Source organism: Nycticebus coucang, chromosome 13 (assembly GCF_027406575.1).
Source record: "Nycticebus coucang isolate mNycCou1 chromosome 13, mNycCou1.pri, whole genome shotgun sequence".
Classification (NCBI taxonomy): Eukaryota; Metazoa; Chordata; class Mammalia; order Primates; family Lorisidae; genus Nycticebus; species Nycticebus coucang.
Genome location: NC_069792.1, coordinates 62,616,842 through 62,642,431, shown reverse-complemented (window position 1 = coordinate 62,642,431; position 25,590 = coordinate 62,616,842). Strand labels below are relative to the sequence as shown.

General features: G+C 40.6%; 1 protein-coding gene across 2 annotated transcripts in view; it reads left to right on the top strand.

Moving 5' to 3' along the window:
- RGS22 (regulator of G protein signaling 22) overlaps positions 1 to 23,176 on the top strand; it is a 203,240-nt gene extending 180,064 nt beyond the window's left edge. For both annotated transcript variants that reach the window (XM_053559391.1, XM_053559392.1), the window contains 5 exons: positions 9,602 to 9,700; positions 13,515 to 13,608; positions 13,718 to 13,795; positions 22,230 to 22,279; positions 23,069 to 23,176. In XM_053559391.1, coding sequence (XP_053415366.1) covers positions 9,602 to 9,700; positions 13,515 to 13,608; positions 13,718 to 13,794 — 270 coding nt within the window. In that variant the 3' untranslated portion in view covers position 13,795; positions 22,230 to 22,279; positions 23,069 to 23,176. The remainder of the gene's footprint in view (positions 1 to 9,601; positions 9,701 to 13,514; positions 13,609 to 13,717; positions 13,796 to 22,229; positions 22,280 to 23,068) is intronic.
- Positions 23,177 to 25,590: the final 2,414 nt, after the last annotated feature.

The following is a 25,590-nucleotide window of genomic DNA, read 5'->3' as shown; positions in this document are numbered from 1 at the left end:
CCCCCCATAACCTTAATTGTCATTAATTGTCCTCATATCAAAATTGAGTACATAGGATTCATGCTTCTCCGTTCTTGTGATGCTTTACTAAGAATAATGTCTTCCACTTCCATCCAGGTTAATACGAAGGATGTAAAGTCTCCATTTTTTTTAATGGCTGAATAGTATTCCATGATATACATATACCACAGCCTGTTAATCCATTCCTGGGTTGGTGGGCATTTAGGTTGTTTCCACATTTTGGCGATTGTAAATTGAGCTGCAATAAATAGTCTAGTACAAGTGTCCTTATGATAAAAGGATTTTCTTTCTTCTGGGTAGATGCCCAGTAATGGGATTGCAGGATCAAATGGGAGGTCTAGCTTGAGTGCTTTGAGGTTTCTCCATACTTCCTTCCGGAAAGGTTGTACTAGTTTGCAGTCCCACCAGCAGTGTAAAAGTGTTCCCTTCTCTCCACATCCACGCCAGCATCTGCAGTTTTGAGATTTTGTGATGTGGGCCATTCTCACTGGGGTTAGATGATATCTCAGGGTTGTTTTGATTTGCATTTCTCTAATATATAGAGATGATGAACATTTTTTCATGTGTTTGTTAGCCATTTGTCTGTCCTCTTTAGAGACAGTTCTATTCATGTCTCTTGCCCATTGATATAAGGGATTGTTGGCTTTTTTCATGTGGATTAATTTGAGTTCTCTATAGATCCTGGTTATCAAGCTTTTGTCTGATTGAAAATATGCAAATATCCTTTCCCATTGTGTAGGTTGTCTCTTTGCTTTGGTTATTGTCTCCTTAGCTGTACAGAAGCTTTTCAGTTTAATGAAGTCCCATTTGTTTATTTTTGTTGTTGTTGCAATTGCCATGGCAGTCTTCTTCATGAAGTCTTTCCCCAGGCCAATATCTTCTAGTGTTTTTCCTATGCTTTCTTGGAGGATTTTTATTGTTTCATGCCTTAAGTTTAAGTCCTTTATCCATCTTGAATCAATTTTTGTGAGTGGGGAAAGGTGTGGGTCCAGTTTCAGTCTTTTACATGTAGACATCCAGTTCTCCCAACACCATTTATTGAATAGGGAGTCTTTCCCCCAAGGTATGTTCTTGTTTGGTTTATCGAAGATTAGGTGGTTGTAAGATGTTAGTTTCATTTCTTGGTTTTCAATTTGATTCCAAGTGTCTATGTCTCTGTTCTTGTGCCAGTACCATGCTGTCTTGACCACTATGGCTTTGTAGTACAGACTAAAATCTGGTATGCTGATGCTCCCAGCTTCATTTTTATTACTAAGAACTGCCTTAGCTATATGGGGTTTTTTCCAGTTCCATACAAAACGCAGAATCATTTTTTCCAAATCTTGAAAGTATGATGTTGGTATTTTGATAGGAATGGCATTGAATAGGTAGATTGCTTTGGGAAGTATAGACATTTTAACAATGTTGATTCTTGCCATCCATGAGCATGGTATGTTCTTCCATTTGTTAATATCCTCTGCTATTTCCTTTCTGAGGATTTCATAGTTTTCTTTATAGAGGTCCTTCACCTCCTTCGTTAGGTATATTCATTTTCTTTGACACTATGGTGAAGGGAGTTGTGTCCTTAATTAGCTTCTCATCTTGACTGTTATTGGTGTATACAAAGCCTACTGACTTCTGGACATTGATTTTATATCCTGAAACATTACTGTATTTTTTGATGACATCTAGGAGTCTTGTGGTTGAGTCTTTGGGGTTCTCTAAGTATAAGACCATGTCGTCAGCAAAGAGGGAGAGTTTGACCTCCTCTGCTCCCATTTGGATTCCCTTTATTTCCTTGTCTTGCCTAATTGTATTGGCTAAAACTTCCACCACCGTGTTGAATACTAAAGGTGATAGAGGACAACCTTGTCTGGTTCCACTTCTAAGAGGAAAAGCTTTCAGTTTTACTCCATTCAGTAAAATACTGGCTATGGGTTTGTCATAGATAGCTTCAATCAGTTTTAGAAATGTGCCACCTATGCCTATACTCTTCAGTGTTCTAATTAGAAAAGGATGCTGGATTTTATCAAATGCTTTTTCTGCATCTATTGAGAAGACCATGTGATCTTTATTTTTGCCTCTGTTAATATGGTAGATAACGTTTATGGACTTGCATATGTTAAACCAGCCTTGCATCCCTGGGATGAAGCCTACTTGATCATTATGAATGACTTTTTTGATGATAAGCTGTAATCTATTGGCTAGGATTTTGTTGAGAATTTTTGCATCTATATTCATGAGTGAGATTGGTCTGAAATTCTCCTTTTTGTTTGGGTCTTTTCCTGGTTTTGGTATCAGGGTGATGTTTGCTTCATAGAATGTGTTGGGGAAGATTCCTTCTTCCTCAATTTTTTGGAATAATTTCTGCAGTACAGGAATAAGCTCTTCCTTGAAGGTTTGATAGAATTCTGGAGTGAAGCCATCTGGACCAGGGCATTTTTTGGTTGGAAGATTTTTTATTGTTTCTTTGATCTCAGTGCTTGAAATTGGTCTGTTCAGGAGCTCTATTTCTTCCTGGCTGAGTCTAGGGAGAGGGGGTGATTCCAAATATTTATCCATTTCCTTCACATTGTCAAATTTCTGGGCATAGAGTTTCTGGTAGTATTCAGAGATGATCTCTTGTATATCTGTGGGATCAGTTATTTCCCCTTTATCGTTTCTGATTGAGGTTACTAGAGATTTTACTTTTCTATTTCTCGTTAGTCTGGCCAATGCTTTATCTATTTTATGTATTTTTTCAAAAAACCAACTCCTTGTTTTATTAATTTTCTGAATGATTCTTTTGTTTTCAATTTCATTGATCTCTGATTTGATTTTGGAGATTTTCTTCTACTGAGTTTAGGCTTAATTGTTCTTCTTTTTCCAATTCCATAAGATCTCTTGTGAGATTGTTGACGCACTCTCTTTCTGTTTTTCGAATGTAGGCATGTAAAGCGATGAATTTTCCTCTCAAAACTGCTTTTGCAGTATCCCACAGGTTTTGGTAGCTTGTGTCTTCATTGTTATTATGCTCAAGGAAGTTAATGATTTCCTGTTTTATTTCTTCCTGCACCCATCTGTTATTCTACAGAAGATTGTTTAATTTCCATGCCTTTGGGTGGGGTCGAGCATTTTTGTTCGAGTTGAGTTCCACCTTTAGTGCCTTATGGTCTGAGAAGATACAAGGTAAAATTTCAATTCTTTTTATTCTGTTGATATTTGTTTTGTGTCCCAGGATATGATCAATTTTGGAGAATGTTCCATGGGGTGATGAGAAGAATGTATATTGTTTATCTTTTGGGTGGAGTGTTCTATATGCATCTAGCAAGCACAGTTGTTGTAGGGTCTCATTCAAATCTCTTATATCTTTGTTTAATTTCCTTTTTTTTTTTATTGTTGGGGATTCATTGAGGGTACAATAAGCCAGTTACACTGATTGCAATTGTTAGGCAAAGTCCCTCTTGCAATCATGTCTTGCCCCATAAAGTGTGACACACACTAAGGCCCCACCCCCCTCCCTCCATCCCTCTTTCTGCTTCCCACCCCCCATAACCTTAATTGTCATTAATTGTCCTCATATCAAGATTGAGTACATAGGATTCATGCTTCTCCATTCTTGTGATGCTTTACTAAGAATAATGTCTTCCACTTCCATCCAGGTTAATACGAAGGATGTAAAGTCTCCATTTTTTTTAATGGCTGAATAGTATTCCATGGTATACATATACCACAGCTTGTTAATCCATTCCTGGGTTGGTGGGCATTTAGGCTGTTTCCACATTTTGGCGATTGTAAATTGAGCTGCAATAAACAGTCTAGTACAAGTGTCCTTATGATAAAAGGATTTTTTTCCTTCTGGGTAGATGCCCAGTAATGGGATTGTAGGATCGAATGGAAGGTCTAGGTTGAGTGCTTTGAGGTTTCTCCATACTTCCTTCCAGAAAGGTTGTACTAGTTTGCAGTCCCACCAGCAGTGTAAAAGTGTTCCCTTCTCTCCACATCCACGCCAGCATCTGCAGTTTTGAGATTTTGTGATGTGGGCCATTCTCACTGGGGTTAGATGATATCTCAGGGATGTTTTGATTTGCATTTCTCTGACATATAGAGATGATGAACATTTTTTCAGGTGTTTGTTAGCCCTTCGTCTGTCATCTTTAGAGAAAGTTCTATTCATGTCTCTTGCCCATTGATATATGGGATTGTTGGCTTTTTTCATGTGGATTAATTTGAGTTCTCTATAGATTCTGGTTATCAAGCTTTTGTCTGATTGAAAATATGCAAATATCCTTTCCCATTGTGTGGGTTGTCTCTTTGCTTTGGTTATTGTCTCCTTAGCTGTACAGAAGCTTTTCAGTTTAATGAAGTCCCATTTGTTTATTTTTGTTGTTGTTGCAATTGCCATGGCAGTCTTCTTCATGAACTTCCCCCAGGCCAATATCTTCCAGTGTTTTTCCTATGCTTTCTTGGAGGATTTTTATTGTTTCATGCCTTAAGTTTAAGTCCTTTATCCATCTTGAATCAATTTTTGTGAGTGGGGAAAGGTGTGGGTCCAGTTTCAGTCTTTTACATGTAGACATCCAGTTCTCCCAACACCATTTATTGAATAGGGAGTCTTTCCCCCAAGGTAAGTTCTTGTTTGGTTTATCGAAGATTAGGTGGTTGTAAGATGTTAGTTTCATTTCTTGGTGTTCAATTCGATTCCAAGTGTCTATGTCTCTGTTTTTGTGCCAGTACCATGCTGTCTTGACCACTATGGCTTTGTAGTACAGACTAAAATCTGGTATGTTGATGCCCCCAGCTTTATTTTTGTTACTAAGAACTGCCTTAGCTATACGGGGTTTTTTTCTGGTTCCATACAAAACGCAGAATCATTTTTTCCAAATCTTGAAAGTACGATGTAGGTACTTTAATAGGAATGGCATTGAATAGGTAGATTGCTTTGGGAAGTATAGACATTTTAACAATGTTGATTCTTCCCATCCATGAGCATGGTATGTTCTTCCATTTGTTAATATCCTCTGCTATTTCCTTTCTGAGGATTTCATAGTTTTCTTTATAGAGGTCCTTCACTTCCTTCGTTAGGTATATTCCTCGGTATTTCATTTTCTTTGAAACTATGGTGAAGGGAGTTGTATCCTTAATTAGCTTCTCATCTTGACTGTTATTGGTGTATACAAAGGCTACTGACTTGTGGACATTGATTTTATATCCTGAAACATTACTGTATTTTTTGATGACTTCTAGGAGTCTTGTGGTTGAGTCTTTGGGGTTCTCTAAGTATAAGATCATGTCATCAGCAAAGAGGGAGAGTTTGACCTCCTCTGCTCCCATTTGGATTCCCTTTATTTCCTTGTCTTGCCTAATTGTATTGGCTAGAACTTCCAGCACTATGTTGAATAGTAAAGGCGACAGAGGACAACCTTGTCTGGTTCCAGTTCTAAGAGGAAAAGCTTTCAGTTTTATTCCATTCAGTAAAATATTGGCTGTGGGTTTGTCATAGATAGCTTCAATCAGTTTTAGAAATGTGCCACCTATGCCTATACTCTTCAGTGTTCTAATTAGAAAAGGATGCTGGATTTTATCAAATGCTTTTTCTGCATCTATTGAGAGGATCATGTGATCTTTATTTTTGCCTCTGTTAATATGGTGGATAACGTTTATGAACTTGCGTATGTTAAACCAGCCCTGCATCCCTGGGATGAAGCCTACTTGATCATGATGAATGACTTTTTTGATGATAAGCTGTAATCTGTTGGCTAGGATTTTGTTGAGAATTTTTCCATCTATATTCATGAGTGGGATTGGTCTGAAATTCTCCTTTTTGTTTGGGTCTTTTCCTGGTTTTGGTATCAGGGTGATGTTTGCTTCATAGAATGTGTTGGGGAAGATTCCTTTCCTCAGTTTTTTGGAATAATTTCTGTAGTACAGGAATAAGCTCTTCCTTGAAGGTTTGATAGAATTCTGGAGTGAAGCCATCTGGACCAGGGCATTTTTTAGTTGGAAGCTTTTTTATTGTTTCTTTGATCTCAGTGCTTGAAATTGGTCTGTTCAGGAGGTCTGTTTCTTCCTGGCTAAGTCTAGGGAGAGGATGTGATTCCAAATATTGATCCATTTCCTTCACATTGTCAAATTTCTGGGCATAGAGTTTCTGGTAGTATTCAGAGATGATCTCTTGTATCTCTGTGGGATCAGTTGTTATTTCCCCTTTATCGTTTCTGATTGAGGTTACTAGAGATTTTACTTTTCTATTCCTCGCTAGTCTGGCCAATGGTTTATCTATTTTATTTATTTTTTCAAAAAACCAACTCCTTGTTTCATTAATTTTCTGAATGAATCTTTTGTTTTCAATTTCATTGATCTCTGATTTGATTTTGGATATTTCTTTTCTTCTACTGAGTTTAGGCTTAGATTGTTCTTCTTTTTCCAATTCCATAAGATCTCTTGTGAGATTGTTGATGTGGTCTCTTTCTGTTTTTCGAATGTAGGCATCTAAAGCGATGAATTTTCCTCTCAAAACTGCTTTTGAGTATCCCACAGGTTTTGGTAGCTTGTGTCTTCATTGTTGTTATGCTCAAGGAAGTTAATGATTTCCTGTTTTATTTCTTCCTTCACCCATCTGTTATTCAACAGAAGATTGTTTAGTTTCCATGCCTTTGGGTAGGGTCGAGCATTTTTGTTAGAGTTGAGTTCCACCTTTAGTGCCTTATGGTCTGAAAAGATACAAGGTAAAATTTCAATTCTTTTTATTCTGTTGATATTTGTTTTGTGTCCCAGGATATGATCAATTTTGGAGAATGTTCCATGGGGTGATGAGAAGAATGTATATTCTTTATCTTTGGGGTGGAGTGTTCTATATGCGTCTATCAAGCATAGTTGTTCTAGGGTCTCATTTAAATCTCTTATATCTTTGTTTAATTTCTGTTTAGAGGATCTGTCCAGCTCTGTAAGAGGAGTGTTAAAGTCCTCTGTTATTATGGTATTATCAGATATCATATTGCTCAGACTGAGTAAGGTCTGTTTCAAGAACCTGGGAGCATTTAAATTGGGTGCATAAATATTTAGAATTGAAACGTCTTCTTGCTGTATTTTCCCCTTGACCAATATAAAGTGATCATCTTTGTCTTTTTTGACTTTAGTTCCTTTAAATCCACATGTATCTGAAAATAAGATTGCAACTCCTCTTTTCTTCTGAATTCCATTTGCCTGAAAAATTGTCTTCCAACCCTTGACTGAGAGTTTTAATTTGTCTTTTGAAGCCAGGTGTGTTTCTTGCAGACAGCAAATGGGTGGCTTGTGTTTTTTAATCCAGTCAACCAATCTATGTCTCTTCAGTGGGGAATTCAAGCCATTAACATTTATTGAGATAATTGATAAGTGTGGTAGTATTCTATTCGTCTTATTTGGTGAGAGTCCATTGCTTAGTTTCATCTTTTGCATCAATGTGGAGGTTAGGTTCTGTCCTTTAATTTCTGAGTTCTTACTTTGCTGCTGATCCATTGTGATGGTCAGTGTGCAGAACAGGTTGAAGTATTTCTTGTAGAGCTGGTCTTGTTGTGGCGAATTTCCTCAGTGTTTGTATATCCGGAAATGATTTGATTTCTCCATCAATTTTTAAGCTTAGCTTAGCAGGGTACAGAATTCTGGGCTGTAAATTGTTCTGTTTAAGTAGATTAAAGGTAGATGACCATTGTCTTCATGCTTGGAAAGTTTCATTAGAGAAGTCTGCGGTCACTCTGATGGATTTGCCCCTGTAGGTCAACTGGCGCTTACTCCTGGCAGCTTGCAGAATCTTTTCTTTTGTCTTGACTTTGGACAGGTTCATCACAATGTGTCTTGGAGAAGCTCGGTTAGAGTTGAGGTGACCTGGGGTCCGATATCCCTCTGAAAGCAGTGTGTCAGAATCTTTGGTGATATTTGGAAAATTTTCTTTTATAATATTCTCTAGTATGGCTTCCATTCCTCTGGGGCATTCTTCTTCCCCTTCTGGGATTCCTATAACTCGTATGTTGGAACGCTTCATAAAGTCCCATAACTCTGACAGTGAACGTTCTGCTTTCTCTCTCTTCTTTTCTGCCTCTTTTACTATCTGAGTTATCTCAAGAACTTTGTCTTCTACCTCTGAAATGCTTTCTTCTGCATGGTCTAACCTGTTGCTGGTACTTTCCATTGCATCTTTAAGTTCCCTCATTGACTGTTTCAGTTCCTTCAGCTCTGCATGTCCTTTTTATATTCTTCATATCGTTCATCTCTTATTTGATTCTGGTTTTGGATTTCCTTTTTGTTATTTTCCACTTTATTAGCAGTTTCCTTCATTATTTCCATCATTTCTTTCATTGTTTTCAACATGTGTATTCTAAATTCCCTTTCTGTCATTCCTAACATTTCTGTATAGGTGGAATCCTCTGCAGTAGCTACCTCATGGTCCCTTGGCGGGGTTGTTCTGGACTGGTTCTTCATGTTGCCTGGAGTTTTCTGCTGATTCTTCCTCATGAGTGATTTCTTTTATCTGTTTCCTTGCCCTAATTTTCCTTTCACTTCCTCTTGCTCTTTAAGTTCTCGTGCCCATGGAAGTTGCGAGTGGGTTTAAACAGATTGAACACACGCGACCACTTGCTGTTTTTCCACTGTTTTAGTCCTCCTCTTGGGGTCCAGAAGTCTCTTGCTGACTCCCTGTATCCTCGCAGGGGTGATGATAGGCAGATCCCACCAGCCAGAGATGCCTGGAGTCCTATCTCCCCAGACTCACAGTGCCCAGATGCAAGGAAGCTGTTCCTCGGCCGCCATCTTGCTCCGCCTCCTCAATGTTTGTTCTTTTTGATCAGCAAATACACTTCTAGACATTTACCCTAAGGGAGAGAATCAATCATAAAAATGTACAAAAAGATATGTACACATTATCACTTATAAGAGTAAAAAGTTGAAAATGACTTAAATATCTGATAAGAGGCATTGAATAAATTATCTATGGTGCATCCCTTTACAAGACTATTGCCTATTGAAAATGATGATATATGTTATTCGTTTTATCATTCAACAAATCTTTGGTAAGTCCACTCACCCATTGAAAATAGTAATATAATTTATTCATTTCATCATTTTATGCATGAGTGCACACTGTGTAGCAAACACTATTCTATAAGTGGACATACAGTGGTAAATAATATGAAGACCCAGCTTACATTCCAGTTCTGTACTTATCCTCATAGAAACATCTTCACAAATATTTTGCACGACAAAGGAGGTTTTAAAAGCACATATCATTAAATTTGATTTGTATAATTTATATAATAAAATCATAGATCTGTGCATTTTTCCCTAGAGAGAAATATGGATGGATGTTCATAAAAATATATAGAGAGGTTTTTCTTGGATTCTAGAGTTTGGAAGTGATTTTTGCATTCAAATTAATAATTTCTCTCTTTTAAGTATTTTTATATTTTTATCAAATTAAAGATTAAAACATGAGATTCTGTCACATTAGGAATATTGACTTGATGAAACCTCACTGTGGCACTCACCAGGTAACACTGTGTCACATGATATTATGACTCCTTAATTGTGAGTTTTCATTAACATAGCATTATCCCTTTTGTAATAATTTAATTTGATATAATTACAGGATGCACTCAAACAATATGCAAATGCTTCAGCATCTGCTGTCAAGACACCTGCAGCAGTCAGTGAGTCCTTCCTAGGCCTACAAGCCTACGGCCGGCAGGTAAGCGGGTGGGGTGCGGTGGACTCTCTCTCTCGTGAGAGCACTGGGTGGTGGAATGTGGTAACACAGTCACTAGGCAGTACTAGAGATGTTTTTGTTTGAAAATAAGGCTAAAATTGTAAAGCTAAGAGACATTGGAAGGGAATCTCCTTGAGCCTTCAGAGAACATTAAAATGTTAGATAATCCTTGATTGTCTACGGAAAATAACTTTTTGATACACAGAACTTAAAATGACCAACTTATTGAAAAAGAATATGGAGGTTTTTTTAATTATTATTATTGGGGATTCATTGAAGAGGGTACAAGAAACCAGATTACACTGATTGCATTTAAAGGTAAAGTCCCTTTACAATTGTGTCGTGCCCCCAAAAGGTGTGGCACACACCAAGACCCCACCTCTCCTCCTCCTTCCCTCTCTCTGTTCTTCCTTTCCCCATAGTTTTGTTTTTGAATTTCAGACTGATGTAAGGGTACAAATGATTAGGTTACATTGTTGGCATTCCTTAGGTAAAGTCCAAGTCATAGTTGAGCCCTTCACCCAGGAGGTGAGCTGTTTACCCCTACATTGTACTTGTTAGGTGAAGCACACCAAAGCCCCCGTCTCTACTTGAAAGTTGTTGTTATTTTTCTCTTGTATGGGAGTGTAGTTGTTGTTCTTCTACTGGTTTCATGTTAGTATTGAGTACTTTGGATACTTGCTTTTCTTTCCTTTTTTTTTTATTGTTAAATCGTAGCTGTGTACATTAGTGCAATCAGGGGGAAAATGTGCAGGTTTCATATACAATCTGAAATATTCTCATCAAACTGTTCATAGCCTTCATGGCATTTTCTTAGTTACTGTATGTAGGCATTTGTATTCTGCATTTAGTAAGTTTCGCCTGTACCCATTCTAAGATGCACCATAGATGTGGCCCCACCCAATACTCTCCCTCCACCAAAACCTCCCGCCTCCCTTCCCCTTCCTTAGCCCTTTCCCCAGAGTCTTCTGCTATAGTTGGGTTATAGCCTTCATGTGAAAGCTATAATTTAGCTTCATAGCAGAGCTGAGTACATAGGATACTTTTTCTTCCATTCCTGAGATACTTTGCTAAGAAGAATATGTTTCAGCTCCATCCATACTTGCTTTTCTATTCTTGTGATACTTTACTTATGAGGATAGTCTCCAAATCCATCCAGGTAAATACAAAAGATGTAAAGCCTCCATCTTTTTATGGCTGAATAGTATTCCATGGTATACACATACCATAATTTATCCATTTGTGAATTGATGGGTACTTGGGTTGTTTCCACATCTTGGAGATTGTGAATTGAACTGTGATAAACATTCTAGTGTAAATGTCCTTATGGCAAAATGATTTTTTTTTCTTCCGGGTAGATGCCTCATGATGGGATTGCAGTATCAAATGGAAGGACTACTTTAGCTCTTTGAAAATTCTCCATACTTCTTTCCAGAAAGATTGTATTAGCTTGTAATCCCACCAACAGTGTGTAAATGTTCCCAAGAAGGCAGAGTTTAATAAAGAAAATAAGATAGGATATATATAGGTTATTATATTCACGGGCTAAAAAATGAATGTTGAAAGCTTAGTCCCAATTATTTAAATTATTTGAGTTGATCGTAAAATTGACCACAGTGACCAGCAACTAGTACATTTACATCTTCTGTGTTTACATTTACATTTATAGCTAGCACATTACTATCACTTCTCTGAAATTTCATGAGTTTAATTTACATCTATTTTTGATGACTTGTATTAAAAGCATTTGCATCTTAGTATAATGTTAAATCAAGAAACAATCTTTTTGGTGTTTAAGAATGACATACATATAAATTCAGTTACCCAGCTGAGACTATGAAACTATTATTGAGAGAAGAGAAATACCCAATTTTGTGGAACCATATACAAAAATTTTGTGTAAAGAGATATCTAAAAGGGTATGATGCCCAGTAAATAATACCTATTCATTTATAACATTCGTTATCAGATGACTAACATTAAATTTCTAAAACAAAGTGGAAAAATAAGGGGGAAAGGATAGAATTAGAAATATCAACTTTCTACCCTGTTTCCCCAAAAATAAGACAGTGTCTTATATTAAGGTGTGCTCCCAAAGATGCGCTAGGTCTTATTTTCAGGGGATGTCTTATCTTTCCTGTGAGTAGGTCTTATTTTCAGAGGATGTCTTATTTTCGGGGAAACAGGGTAGTTCTTGCTCTGTCACAAGTCAGTATTACTTTGAAGCCTGAAAATAACCACATAATTTCCTTTGAGACTGTTTCCTTATCTGTTAGAAAAAGATAAAGGGGTGGGGCATGGTGGCTCACACCTGTAATCCTAGCACACTGGGAGGCTGAGGTGGGTGGATTGCTTGAGCTCAGGAGTTCAAGACCAGCCTGAGCAAGAGTGAAACCCCGTCTCCAAAAATAGCTGGGTGTTGTGGTGGGCGCCTGTAGTCCCAGATACTTGGGAGACTGAGGCAAGAGAATCACTTTAGCCCAAGAGTTAGAGGTTGCTGTGAGCTATGATGATGCCATGGCACTCTACTGAGGGCAACAAAGTGAGACTCTGTTTCGAAAAAAAAAAAGGAAGGAAGGAAGGAGACAAAGGGCTGATAATGATAATGATGATATCCTGTCATTTATCTCAAGACTTTTGTAAGAAACTAAGAAGCTTTTGGAAACTTGAGACATTTTATAAATATAGATTATTATTATTATTAGGCTGTTTAAAGTGCACATGTTAAATTACTTTGGTAATTTGTAAAATAATAATACACTGCCATTTTACAAATGTGGATGTTGGGTGGCGCCTGTGGCTCAGTGAGCAGGGTGCCGGCCCCATATACCAAGGGTGGCGGGTTCAAACCCAGCCCTGGCCAAACTGCAACCAAAAAATAGCCGGGCATTGTGGCGGGTGCCTATAGTCCCAGCTGCTCGGGAGGCTGAAGCACGAGAATCGCCTAAGCCCAAGAGTTAGAGCCGTGTGACGCCACGGCACTCTACCCAAGGGCGGTACAGTGAGGCTCTGTCTCTACAAAAAAAAAAAAAAAATGTGGATGTCTTGTAGAGTCTTCTCTTCAGATACACTGGGGATTGGTTCTAGGAATCCCTTTGGATACCAAAATCCAAGCATGCTTATCCCTGATACAAAGTGGCAGAGTATTTGCATATAACCTATACACATCCTCCAGTAGGCCTTGAATTATCTCTAGATTACTTATAATACCTAACACATTGTAAATGCTCCATAAATAGTTGTTACTGTTCTTTTTTTAAATTTGTATTATTTTTATTATTGTATTATCAGGTGTTTTTTTTTTCACTGTTTTTGATTCATGGTTGAAGGACTCTACAGATATGGAAGCTGCAGATGCAGACAGCTGACCATACATGCATTTGTGTCAGAGAGATTTTACACATTGAGGAATTGTAATTGGAATTGTTCTTGACTTTGATTCAGTGAGAAATAGCTTATGACCACCCTCACAAACCCACTCACGTCCCTCCAAGCCAGGAAATTTAAAACTTTTTTCAAGGCTATAGAAAAGAATACTTTCCTCATAAATATTCTCATAAAAATGGCCTAAGGTAGATTGTTAGTAATTTTAATACCCAGTTAAAGGGTTACATGGGTAAGTTCATTTGTGAAAATTCATCATCATCATAAACTTATGATATGTGCACTTTCCTTTATATGTGTTGTACTTTAATAAAAAGTTTAAATGAAGAGGCTGATAGAAACCATCTTATCTTCAATTTATTTCTTGACACACAAATTTCCAGAATTAACTTTGGGAACATTATTTTTCTAGCCAACCTGGTGCTACTCAAAGTACATAGAAGCCTTGGAACAGGAGAGAATTCTTCTTAAAGTCCAAGAAGAACTGGAAAAAAGGCTGTTTACAGGTAATTTTTGCTTATAGGCTTACTTTGTTATCTTCTCTCACCGATTAATTTTAGAGGACTTCGCGGATGATTACTTCACTGTTTTCTTATTGCTCTTATTTTTGAGCAGGTGCAGCATCTCCCACAAATTCTAAGCGTACTCCTTCAACCATGTCTTTGAAAAAGAATCTGTCTATCCTCAGCTAGAGTGAGTGTCCAGGGATGGTCTGTCTTCAGTTCATTCGTTCTTGTTGGAGTCGGACTTCTCACCAGGCCTTCTGGAGTGTACAGGGAGGAAGCGATGAGGACTGACTCACCCACGCTGTCCTGACCTCCAAATCAGGAGAACTTCTCCGTGTGTGTGTGTGTGTGTATTTGTGTGTCTGCCTCTCTCTGACTCCATCTGGTGTGTTTGAGTATTTGTATGTCTGCCTCTCTCTGACTCCGTCTTCGTGTGTGTGTGTGTGTATTTGTGTGTCTGTCTCTCTCTGACTCCGTCTTCGTGTGTGTGTTTGAGTATTTGTGTGTCTGCCTCTTTCAGACTCCGTCTTTGTGTGTGTGTGTGTGTATTTGTGTGTCTGCTTCTCTCTGACTCCGTCTTTGTGTGTGTGGGTTTGTGTATTTGTGTGTCTGCCTCTCTCTGACTCCGTCTTTGTGTGTGTTTGTGTATTTGTGCCTGCCTCTCTCTGACTCCGTCTTTGTGTGCGTGTTTGTGTATTTGTGTGTCTGCCTCTCTCTGACTCCGTCTTTGGGTGTGTGTTTGTGTATTTGTGTGTCTGCCTCTCTCTGACTCGTCTTTGTGTGTGTGTTTGTGTATTTGTGTGTCTGCCTCTCTCTGACTCCGTCTTTGTGTGTGTGTTTGTGTATTTGTGTGTCTGCCTTTCTCTGACTCCGTCTTTGTGTGTGTTTGTGTATTTGTGCCTGCCTCTCTCTGACTCCGTCTTTGTGTGTGTGTTTGTGTATTTGTGTGTCTGCCTCTCTCTGACTCCCTCTTTGTGTGTGTTTGTGTATTTGTGCCTGCCTCTCTCTGACTCCGTCTTTGTGTGTGTGTTTGTGTATTTGTGTGTCTGCCTCTCTCTGACTCCGTCTTTGTGTGTGTGTTTGAGTCTTTGTGTGTCTGCCTCTCTCTGACTCCGTCCTTGTGTGTGTGTTTGAGTCTTTGTGTGTCTGCCTCTCTCTGACTCCGCCTTTGTATGTGTGTTTGAGTATTTGTGTGTCTGCCTCTCTCTGACTCCGTCTTTGTGTGTGTGTTTGAGTATTTGTGTGTCTGCCTCTCTCTGACTCCGTCTTTGTGTGTGTGTTTGAGTATTTGTGTGTCTGCCTCTCTCTGACTCCGTCTTTGTGTGTGTGTTTGAGTATTTGTGTGTCTGCCTCTCTCTGACTCCGTCTTTGTGTGTGCGTGTATTTGTGTGTCTGCCTCTCTCTGACTCCGTCTTTGTGTGTGTGTTTGTGTATTTGTGTGTCTGCCTCTCTCTGACTCCGTCTTTGTGTGTGTGTTTGAGTATTTGTGTGTCTGCCTCTCTCTGACTCCGTCTTTGTGTGTGTGTTTGAGTATTTGTGTGTCTGCCTCTCTCTGACTCCGTCTTTGTGTGTGTGTTTGAGTATTTGTGTGTCTGCCTCTCTCTGACTCCGTCTTTGTGTGTGTGTTTGAGTATTTGTGTGTCTGCCTCTCTCTGACTCCGTCTTTGTGTGTGTGTATTTGTGTGTCTGCCTCTCTCTGACTCCGTCTTTGTGTGTGTGTTTGTGTATTTGTGTGTCTGCCTCTCTCTGACTCCGTCTTTGTGTGTGTGTTTGAGTATTTGTGTGTCTGCCTCTCTCTGACTCCGTCTTTGTGTGTGTGTTTGAGTATTTGTGTGTCTGCCTCTCTCTGACTCCGTCTTTGTGTGTGTGTTTGAGTATTTGTGTGTCTGCCTCTCTCTGACTCCGCCTTTGTGTGTGTGTTTGAGTATTTGTGTGTCTGCCTCTCTCTGACTCCGCCTTTGTGTGTGTGTTTGAGTATTTGTGTGTCTGCCTCTCTCTGACTCCGCCTTTGTGTGTGTGTTTGAGTATTTGTGTGTCTGCCTCTCTCTGACTCCGTCTTTGTGTGTGTGTTTGAGTATTTGTGTGTCTGCCTCTCTCTGACTCCGTCTTTGTGTGTGTGTGTATTTGTGTGTCTGCCTCTCTCTGACTCTGTCTTTGTGTGTGTGTTTGAGTATTTGTGTGTCTGCCTCTCTCTGACTCCGTCTTTGTGTGTGTGTGTATTTGTGTGTCTGCCTCTCTCTGACTCCGTCTTTGTGTGTGTGTTTGTGTATTTGTGTGTCTGCCTCTCTCTGACTCCGTCTTTGTGTGTGTGTTTGAGTATTTGTGTGTCTGCCTCTCTCTGACTCCGTCTTTGTGTGTGTGTTTGAGTATTTGTGTGTCTGCCTCTCTCTGACTCCGTCTTTGTGTGTGTGTTTGAGTATTTGAGTGTCTGCCTCTCTCTGACACCGTCTTTGTGTGTGTGTTTGTGTATTTGTGTGTCTGCCTCTCTCTGACTCCGTCCTTGTGTGTGTGTTTGAGTCTTTGTGTGTCTGCCTCTCTCTGACTCCGTCCTTGTGTGTGTGTTTGAGTATTTGTGTGTCTGCCTCTCTCTGACTCCGCCTTTGTGTGTGTGTTTGAGTATTTGTGTGTCTGCCTCTCTCTGACTCCGCCTTTGTGTGTGTGTTTGAGTATTTGTGTGTCTGCCTCTCTCTGACTCCGTCTTTGTGTGTGTGTTTGAGTATTTGTGTGTCTGCCTCTCTCTGACTCCGTCTTTGTGTGTGTGTTTGAGTATTTGTGTGTCTGCCTCTCTCTGACTCCGTCTTTGTGTGTGTGTGTATTTGTGTGTCTGCCTCTCTCTGACTCCGTCTTTGTGTGTGTGTTTGAGTATTTGTGTGTCTGCCTCTCTCTGACTCCGTCTTTGTGTGTGTGTGTATTTGTGTGTCTGCCTCTCTCTGACTCCGTCTTTGTGTGTGTGTTTGTGTATTTGTGTGTCTGCCTCTCTCTGACTCCGTCTTTGTGTGTGTGTTTGAGTATTTGTGTGTCTGCCTCTCTCTGACTCCGTCTTTGTGTGTGTGTTTGAGTATTTGTGTGTCTGCCTCTCTCTGACTCCGTCTTTGTGTGTGTGTTTGAGTATTTGTGTGTCTGCCTCTCTCTGACTCCGTCTTTGTGTGTGTGTTTGAGTATTTGTGTGTCTGCCTCTCTCTGACTCCGTCTTTGTGTGTGTGTTTGAGTATTTGTGTGTCTGCCTCTCTCTGACGCCGTCTTTGTGTGTGTGTGTGTATTTGTGTGTCTGCCTCTCTCTGACCCCGTCTTTGTGTGTGTGTTTGTGTATTTGTGTGTCTGCCTCTCTCTGACTCCGTCTTTGTGTGTGTGTTTGAGTATTTGTGTGTCTGCCTCTCTCTGACTCCGTCTTTGTGTGTGTGTTTGAGTATTTGTGTGTCTGCCTCTCTCTGATTCCGTCCTTGTGTGTGTGTTTGAGTATTTGTGTGTCTGCCTCTCTCTGACTCCGTCTTTGTGTGTGTGTTTGAGTATTTGTGTGTCTGCCTCTCTCTGACTCCGTCTTTGTGTGTGTGTTTGAGTATTTGTGTGTCTGCCTCTCTCTGACTCCCTCTTTGTGTGTGTGTGTTTGTGTATTTGTGTGTCTGCCTCTCTCTGACTCCGTCTTTGTGTGTGTTTGTGTATTTGTGTGTCTGCCTCTCTCTGACTCCGTCTTCGTGTGTGTGTTTGAGTATTTGTGTGTCTGCCTCTCTCTGACTCCGTCTTCGTGTGTGTGTTTGTGTATTTGTGTGTCTGCCTCTCTCTGACTCCGTCTTTGTGTGTGTGTTTGAGTATTTGTGTGTCTGCCTCTCTCTGACTCCGTCTTTGTGTGTGTGTGTATTTGTGTGTCTGCCTCTCTCTGACTCCATCTTTGTGTGTGTGTTTGTGTATTTGTGTGTCTGCCTCTCTCTGACTCCGTCTTTGTGTGTGTGTTTGAGTATTTGTGTGTCTGCCTCTCTCTGACTCCGTCTTTGTGTGTGTGTTTGAGTATTTGTGTGTCTGCCTCTCTCTGATTCCGTCTTTGTGTGTGTGTTTGAGTATTTGTGTGTCTGCCTCTCTCTGACTCCGTCTTTGTGTGTGTGTTTGAGTATTTGTGTGTCTGCCTCTCTCTGACTCCGTCTTTGTGTGTGTGTTTGAGTATTTGTGTGTCTGCCTCTCTCTGACTCCCTCTTTGTGTGTGTGTGTTTGTGTATTTGTGTGTCTGCCTCTCTCTGACTCCGTCTTTGTGTGTGTTTGTGTATTTGTGTGTCTGCCTCTCTCTGACTCCGTCTTCGTGTGTGTGTTTGAGTATTTGTGCGTCTGCCTCTCTCTGACTCCGTCTTCGTGTGTGTGTTTGAGTATGTGTGTCTGCCTCTCTCTGACTCCGTCTTCGTGTGTGTGTTTGAGTATTTGTGTGTCTGCCTCTGTCTGACTCCGTCTTCGTGTGTGTGTTTGAGTATTTGTGTGTCTGCCTCTCTCTGACTCCGTCTTCGTGTGCGTGTTTGAGTATTTGTGTGTCTGCCTCTCTCTGACTCCGTCTTCGTGTGTGTGTTTGAGTATTTGTGTGTCTGCCTCTCTCTGACTCCGTCTTTGTGTGTGTGTGTATTTGTGTGTCTGCCTCTCTCTGACTCCATCTTTGTGTGTGTGTTTGTGTATTTGTGTGTCTGCCTCTCTCTGACTCCGTCTTTGTGTGTGTGTGTATTTGTGTGTCTGCCTCTCTCTGACTCCGTCTTTGTGTGTGTGTTTGAGTATTTGTGTGTCTGCCTCTCTCTGACTCCGTCCTTGTGTGTGTGTTTGAGTATTTGTGTGTCTGCCTCTCTCTGACTCCCTCTTTGTGTGTGTGTGTTTGTGTATTTGTGTGTCTGCCTCTCTCTGACTCCGTCTTTGTGTGTGTTTGTGTATTTGTGTGTCTGCCTCTCTCTGACTCCGTCTTCGTGTGTGTGTTTGAGTATTTGTGTGTCTGCCTCTCTCTGACTCCGTCTTCGTGTGTGTGTTTGAGTATTTGTGTGTCTGCCTCTCTCTGACTCCGTCTTCGTGTGTGTGTTTGAGTATTTGTGTGTCTGCCTCTCTCTGACTCCGTCCTCGTGTGTGTGTTTGTGTATTTGTGTGTCTGCCTCTCTCTGACTCCGTCTTCGTGTGTGTGTTTGTGTATTTGTGTGTCTGCCTCTCTCTGACTCCGTCTTTGTGTACTTGTGTGTCTGCCTCTCTCTGACTCCGTCTTTGTGTGTGTGTTTGAGTCTTTGTGTGTCTGCCTCTCTCTGACTCCGTCTTTGTGTGTGTTTGTGTATTTGTGTGTCTGCCTCTCTCTGACTCCGTCTTCGTGTGTGTGTTTGAGTATTTGTGTGTCTGCCTCTCTCTGACTCCGTCTTCGTGTGTGTGTTTGAGTATTTGTGTGTCTGCCTCTCTCTGACTCCGTCTTCGTGTGTGTGTTTGAGTATTTGTGTGTCTGCCTCTCTCTGACTCCGTCTTCGTGTGTGTGTTTGTGTATTTGTGTGTCTGCCTCTCTCTGACTCCGTCTTTGTGTATTTGTGTGTCTGCCTCTCTCTGACTCCGTCTTTGTGTGTGTGTTTGAGTCTTTGTGCGTCTGCCTCTCTCTGACTCCGCCTTGTGTGTGTGTTTGAGTATTTGTGTGTCTGCCTCTCTCTGATTCCGCCTTTGTGTGTGTGTTTGAGTATTTGTGTGTCTGCCTCTCTCTGACTCCGTCTTTGTGTGTGTGTTTGAGTATTTGTGTGTCTGCCTCTCTCTGACTCCGTCTTTGTGTGTGTGTGCATTTGTGTGTCTGCCTCTCTCTGACACCGTCTTTGTGTGTGTGTTTGTGTATTTGTGTGTCTGCCTCTCTCTGACTCCGTCTTTGTGTGTGTGTTTGAGTATTTGTGTGTCTGCCTCTCTCTGACTCCGTCTTTGTGTGTGTGTTTGAGTATTTGTGTGTCTGCCTCTCTCTGACTCCGTCTTTGTGTGTGTGTTTGAGTATTTGTGTGTCTGCCTCTCTCTGACTCCGTCTTTGTGTGTGTGTGTATTTGTGTGTCTGCCTCTCTCTGACTCCGTCTTTGTGTGTGTGTTTGTGTATTTGTGTGTCTGCCTCTCTCTGACTCCATCTTTGTGTGTGTGTTTGTGTATTTGTGTGTCTGCCTCTCTCTGACTCCGTCCTTGTGTGTGTTTGTGTATTTGTGTGTCTGCCTCTCTCTGACTCCGTCTTCGTGTGTGTGTTTGAGTATTTGTGTGTCTGCCTCTCTCTGACTCCGTCTTCGTGTGTGTGTTTGAGTATTTGTGTGTCTGCCTCTCTCTGACTCCGTCTTCGTGTGTGTGTTTGAGTATTTGTGTGTCTGCCTCTCTCTGACTCCGTCTTCGTGTGTGTGTTTGAGTATTTGTGTGTCTGCCTCTCTCTGACACCGTCTTTGTGTGTGTGTTTGTGTATTTGTGTGTCTGCCTCTCTCTGACTCCGTCTTTGTGTGTGTGTTTGTGTATTTGTGTGTCTGCCTCTCTCTGACTCCGTCCTTGTGTGTGTGTTTGAGTCTTTGTGTGTCTGCCTCTCTCTGACTCCGTCTTTGTGTGTGTGTTTGAGTATTTGTGTGTCTGCCTCTCTCTGACTCCGCCTTTGTGTGTGTGTTTGAGTATTTGTGTGTCTGCCTCTCTCTGACTCCGTCTTTGTGTGTGTGTGTATTTGTGTGTCTGCCTCTCTCTGACTCCGTCTTTGTGTGTGTGTGTATTTGTGTGTCTGCCTCTCTCTGACTCCGTCTTCGTGTTGTGTTTGAGTAATTGTGTGTCTGCCTCTCTCTGATTCCGTCTTTGTGTGTGTGTTTGAGTATTTGTGTGTCTGCCTCTCTCTGACTCCGTCTTTGTGTGTGTGTTTGAGTATTTGTGTGTCTGCCTCTCTCTGACTCCCTCTTTGTGTGTGTGTGTTTGTGTATTTGTGTGTCTGCCTCTCTCTGACTCCCTCTTTGTGTGTGTGTGTTTGTGTATTTGTGTGTCTGCCTCTCTCTGACTCCGTCTTTGTGTGTGTGTTTGAGTCTTTGTGTGTCTGCCTCTCTCTGACTCCGTCTTTGTGTGTGTGTTTGAGTATTTGTGTGTCTGCCTCTCTCTGACTCCGTCTTTGTGTGTGTGTGTATTTGTGTGTCTGCCTCTCTCTGACTCCGTCTTTGTGTGTGTGTTTGAGTATTTGTGTGTCTGCCTCTCTCTGACTCCGTCTTTGTGTGTGTGTGTATTTGTGTGTCTGCCTCTCTCTGACTCCGTCTTTGTGTGTGTGTTTGTGTATTTGTGTGTCTGCCTCTCTCTGACTCTGTCTTTGTGTGTGTGTTTGAGTATTTGTGTGTCTGCCTCTCTCTGACTCCGTCTTTGTGTGTGTGTTTGAGTATTTGTGTGTCTGCCTCTCTCTGACACCGTCTTTGTGTGTGTGTTTGTGTATTTGTGTGTCTGCCTCTCTCTGACTCCGTCTTTGTGTGTGTGTTTGTGTATTTGTGTGTCTGCCTCTCTCTGACTCCGTCCTTGTGTGTGTGTTTGAGTCTTTGTGTGTCTGCCTCTCTCTGACTCCGTCTTTGTGTGTGTGTTTGAGTATTTGTGTGTCTGCCTCTCTCTGACTCCGCCTTTGTGTGTGTGTTTGAGTATTTGTGTGTCTGCCTCTCTCTGACTCCGTCTTTGTGTGTGTGTGTATTTGTGTGTCTGCCTCTCTCTGACTCCATCTTTGTGTGTGTGTGTATTTGTGTGTCTGCCTCTCTCTGACTCCGTCTTCGTGTTGTGTTTGAGTAATTGTGTGTCTGCCTCTCTCTGATTCCGTCTTTGTGTGTGTGTTTGAGTATTTGTGTGTCTGCCTCTCTCTGACTCCGTCTTTGTGTGTGTGTTTGAGTATTTGTGTGTCTGCCTCTCTCTGACTCCCTCTTTGTGTGTGTGTGTTTGTGTATTTGTGTGTCTGCCTCTCTCTGACTCCCTCTTTGTGTGTGTGTGTTTGTGTATTTGTGTGTCTGCCTCTCTCTGACTCCGTCTTTGTGTGTGTTTTTGAGTATTTGTGTGTCTGCCTCTCTCTGACTCCGTCTTTGTGTGTGTGTTTGAGTATTTGTGTGTCTGCCTCTCTCTTACTCCGTCTTTGTGTGTGTGTTTGATTATTTGTGTGTCTGCCTCTCTCTGACTCCGTCTTTGTGTGTGTGTTTGAGTATTTGTGTGTCTGCCTCTCTCTGACTCCGTCTTTGTGTGTGTGTTTGAGTATTTGTGTGTCTGCCTCTCTCTGACTCCGTCTTTGTGTGTGTGTTTGTGTATTTGTGTGTCTGCCTCTCTCTGACTCCGTCTTTGTGTGTGTGTTTGTGTATTTGTGTGTCTGCCTCTCTCTGACTCTGTCTTTGTGTGTGTGTTTGTGTATTTGTGTGTCATGCCTCTCTCTGACTCCGTCTTTGTGTGTGTGTTTGAGTATTTGTGTGTCTGCCTCTCTCTGACTCTGTCTTTGTGTGTGTGTGTATTTGTGTGTCTGCCTCTCTCTGACTCTGTCTTTTTGTGTGTGTGTGTGTATTTGTGTGTCTGCCTCTCTCTGACTCCATCTTTGGGTGTGTGTGTATTTGTATGTCCTGCCTCTCTCTGACTCTTGCTTCTCTCTTTGGCTGAGGAGGAAAGACTGAGATATAACTAAAACTTCTCTGTTCCAGAGTGACAACATTCATGGCAGTGTTTTCATCCTACTGCTGCTAAGTACCAGGTAGGTCATAGTCTAAGAGCTGGTCAGTCCCACCCTCATCTCTCTAACACACACACACATGTACATGCACGCATGTAAACTACACTCACGTACACGCATGCAGGCCCACTAACAAGTCCGTGGGTAGGAGAGCCTCGCCTCCCTTCTGGAAACAGTTTCTGAGAAGTAAGGCCTCTGAAGAGAGATCACGTATTGCTTCTATTTAGCTAATATCTATTCTTCTCTTCCACAGAGAACATATATGTAAGATATTTTCCCAAGTTTTCTTGTCTTGGGAGTATAGGAAGAAACTGAAAATATAAAAAAACACTCAAAATTGAGCCAAAGCCCTTCTGTACAAATACTGATGTGATTATACAGTTTTGATTGGATACTAATGTTAGAGTGTAGCAGGCCTTACGAAGTAGTCTAGAAGTGCATGTGGAACCCTGTGACCCAAAACTTGACAAACCCAAGAGTCTTCTTTCTCTTATCTTTTGCTTTGCAGATTAGCTTTTAGGTTTCTCAACATCCTTAGTTTTCTGGTTCTTGGGAGGGTTGGTGAATGGGCCTTGATGTTCCTAGCCTCTCATTCCTTTCTCTTCTGGTCTTCCCTGGCTCTGCACCCTGAAAAGCTGGTTCCTCCAGCCCTCAGGCCTGCCTCTTAGTGTCCCTAACACTGGGCGTGTGCTGACACAGCCATTCACTTTTTCATCCTAATGATAACTCTATGTACGTTTTTGTTGGTGATGTTTGGGCTTTATATTTTCTATCTGCTTATATTTTCATCCATTTATTTTTATTTTGCAGGAATTGTTTAAACTGCATTTAATTGACACAAGAAGCTCAAGTGATTTTTTTTTTTGATGGTCTGTATTAGAGTAAACTTAGCATCTAAATAAAGTTTGGCTTGTCTTACTCTTATAGTTCCAAAATTACAGTTATCCTATATACATGACACACAAACCTATAAAAAATGTTTTAAACATATTTGGAATAAAATAATAGCTTAGAAGAATAAAAATTCTTTGCTTATTACAGTCCTTAGGGAAGAATAATACTATGCCTCTCAAGTGGTCATTCAACAAATATTCGTTGAGCATTTACTATATTTAGCTAACAAATGTATTCATCAAGTGATTAGAGGACAAATATTTTTATCAATAAATTGACCCAAAACCTAAAAGGAGGAAGGAGGCTTCCCCATCCCATCCCCAACTCTAAAAGAACTGTATATTCAAGCAATGGTTCTGAGACTTTTGTGCTTAAGACTCACTTGTGACATTGGCTAGCAAGGCAGGTTCCTGACCCATTCCCTGAGAGTCTGATTCAGTAGACCTTGGCCAGGACCCAGGAATCTTCCTCTTTAACAGACACTCCAAGTGGTTCTGATGATGGTCTTCCACAAGCCACTCTTTGAGATAAACTGTTAGGATAGTGAGAAAAGAGCCTCAGAAGGTAAAAGCATTCATATTAACTGAAGCTGTACTTGTGGCATAAAGGACCCAGACATGCACCCTCCTGTTCTTTCCCGAAGACAAAGGAGAAGAAATGACCTTGCAGAATCATTTATGGGCCTACTACGGAGCTTGACCCAGATCACCACATTGGAAGAATTGGACTTCCAGTCTTATACAGTCCCAGAAAGTAATTTCAAAGTAGAAACTGCCATTCCAAATTCTTTAAAAGAGTTAGACATTTTAAATGGGGAAAGAGATTATCTTTCTTCTAAAGCAGTGGTTTTTGGATGCTTTTCTTTTAAATCACTGGAACCCTGTAGGTCCCTGTGCTCCCCTGGTTCCCCAGACCCTAAGGCAGCCATGAAGTTTGTTAACCACTTAACATTCATTGCCCTGTCCTTTCTTTTGTCTTCCATTCTTGTTTTGGCTTCTGTGGTTTTAATTGAGCATTTTATGTAACTCCATGTTCTATCCTGTCTTTAGCATATCATGTATACTTCTTTTTAAATTTTTCTTATTGATTGCCCTAGAGTTTGCAATATACATTTACAACTAAGAAAAGTCTACTTTCAAAGAACATTATAGCACTTCATGGGTAGTATGAGTGATATATATGAGTATATGAATATATATATATATATATATCATATATATATGATACATATGAGTGCCCACCCCCCGCTTTCCCCCTTCCCCCTATTCTTAGGTTGTAACTGGGTTTCTTTAAGGCTGCATAATATTCCATGGTGTACATATACCACAATTTATTAATCCATTCGTGGATCGATGGGCACTTGGGCTTTTTTCATGACTTAGCAATTATGAATAGGGCTGCAATAAACATTCTGAAATATTCTCATCAAACTGTTCAACGTAGCCTTCATGGCATTTTCTTAGTTACTGTATGTAGACATTTGTATTCTGCCTTTAGTAAGTTTTGCCTGTACCCATTCTAAGATGCACCGTAGGTGAGGCCCCACCCATTATCCTCCCTCCACCCTGACCTCCTCGCTCCCTTCCCCTTCCTTGGCCCTTTCCCCATAGTCTTGTGCTATAGTTGGGTTATAGCCTTCATGTGAAAGCTATAATTTAGCTTCATAGTAGGGCTGAGTACATAAAGTCTTTATTTCTCCTTTGCTTTTGAAAGATAATTGCACAAGAGATAGAATTTTAGGTGAGTGATTTTGTTCTTTCAACACTTTAAATATTTACTTCAACTCTTCTTGCTTGAATGGTTTTTGAAGAGCAATGTCAGGATGTAATTCTCAAATTCTCATCTTTATTCCTCTGTGGGTAAATTGTTCCACCTCTACCCTCTGGCTTCTTTCAAGATTTTCTTTTTGTCTTTGATTTTTCGCGTTTTCAATATGCTATGCCTAGGTGTAAATTGTTTGGTATTTATCCTGCTTAGTATTCTTTGAACTTCCTGGATCTGTGGTTTTGTGTCTATTATTAATTTTGTGAAATTCTGGGTCATGATTATTTCAAATATTTCTTCTGTTCCTTTCTTTTCCTTCTGGTGTTCCCATTACACATATTTACACCTTTTCCTGTTGTCCCACAGTTCTTGGATATTCTGTACATTATATTCTTTTTTCTCTTTGCATTTCAGTTTTGGGATTTTCTGATGATCTCTCTTCAAGCTCACTGATTCTTTCCTTAGCTGTATCTAGTCTATTGACCACATCAAAGGCATTTTTCATTTCTGTTACGTGTTTTTGACTTGTAGAATTTCCTTTTGGGTTTTTTTGAGATGGATTTCCATTTCTGTGCTTATACATCTGTTCTTGAATGTTGTCTACTTTTTTATTAGTGCTCTTAGCATGTTAACCATAGTCAATTTAAGTTTCTGGTCCAATAATTCTGACATCT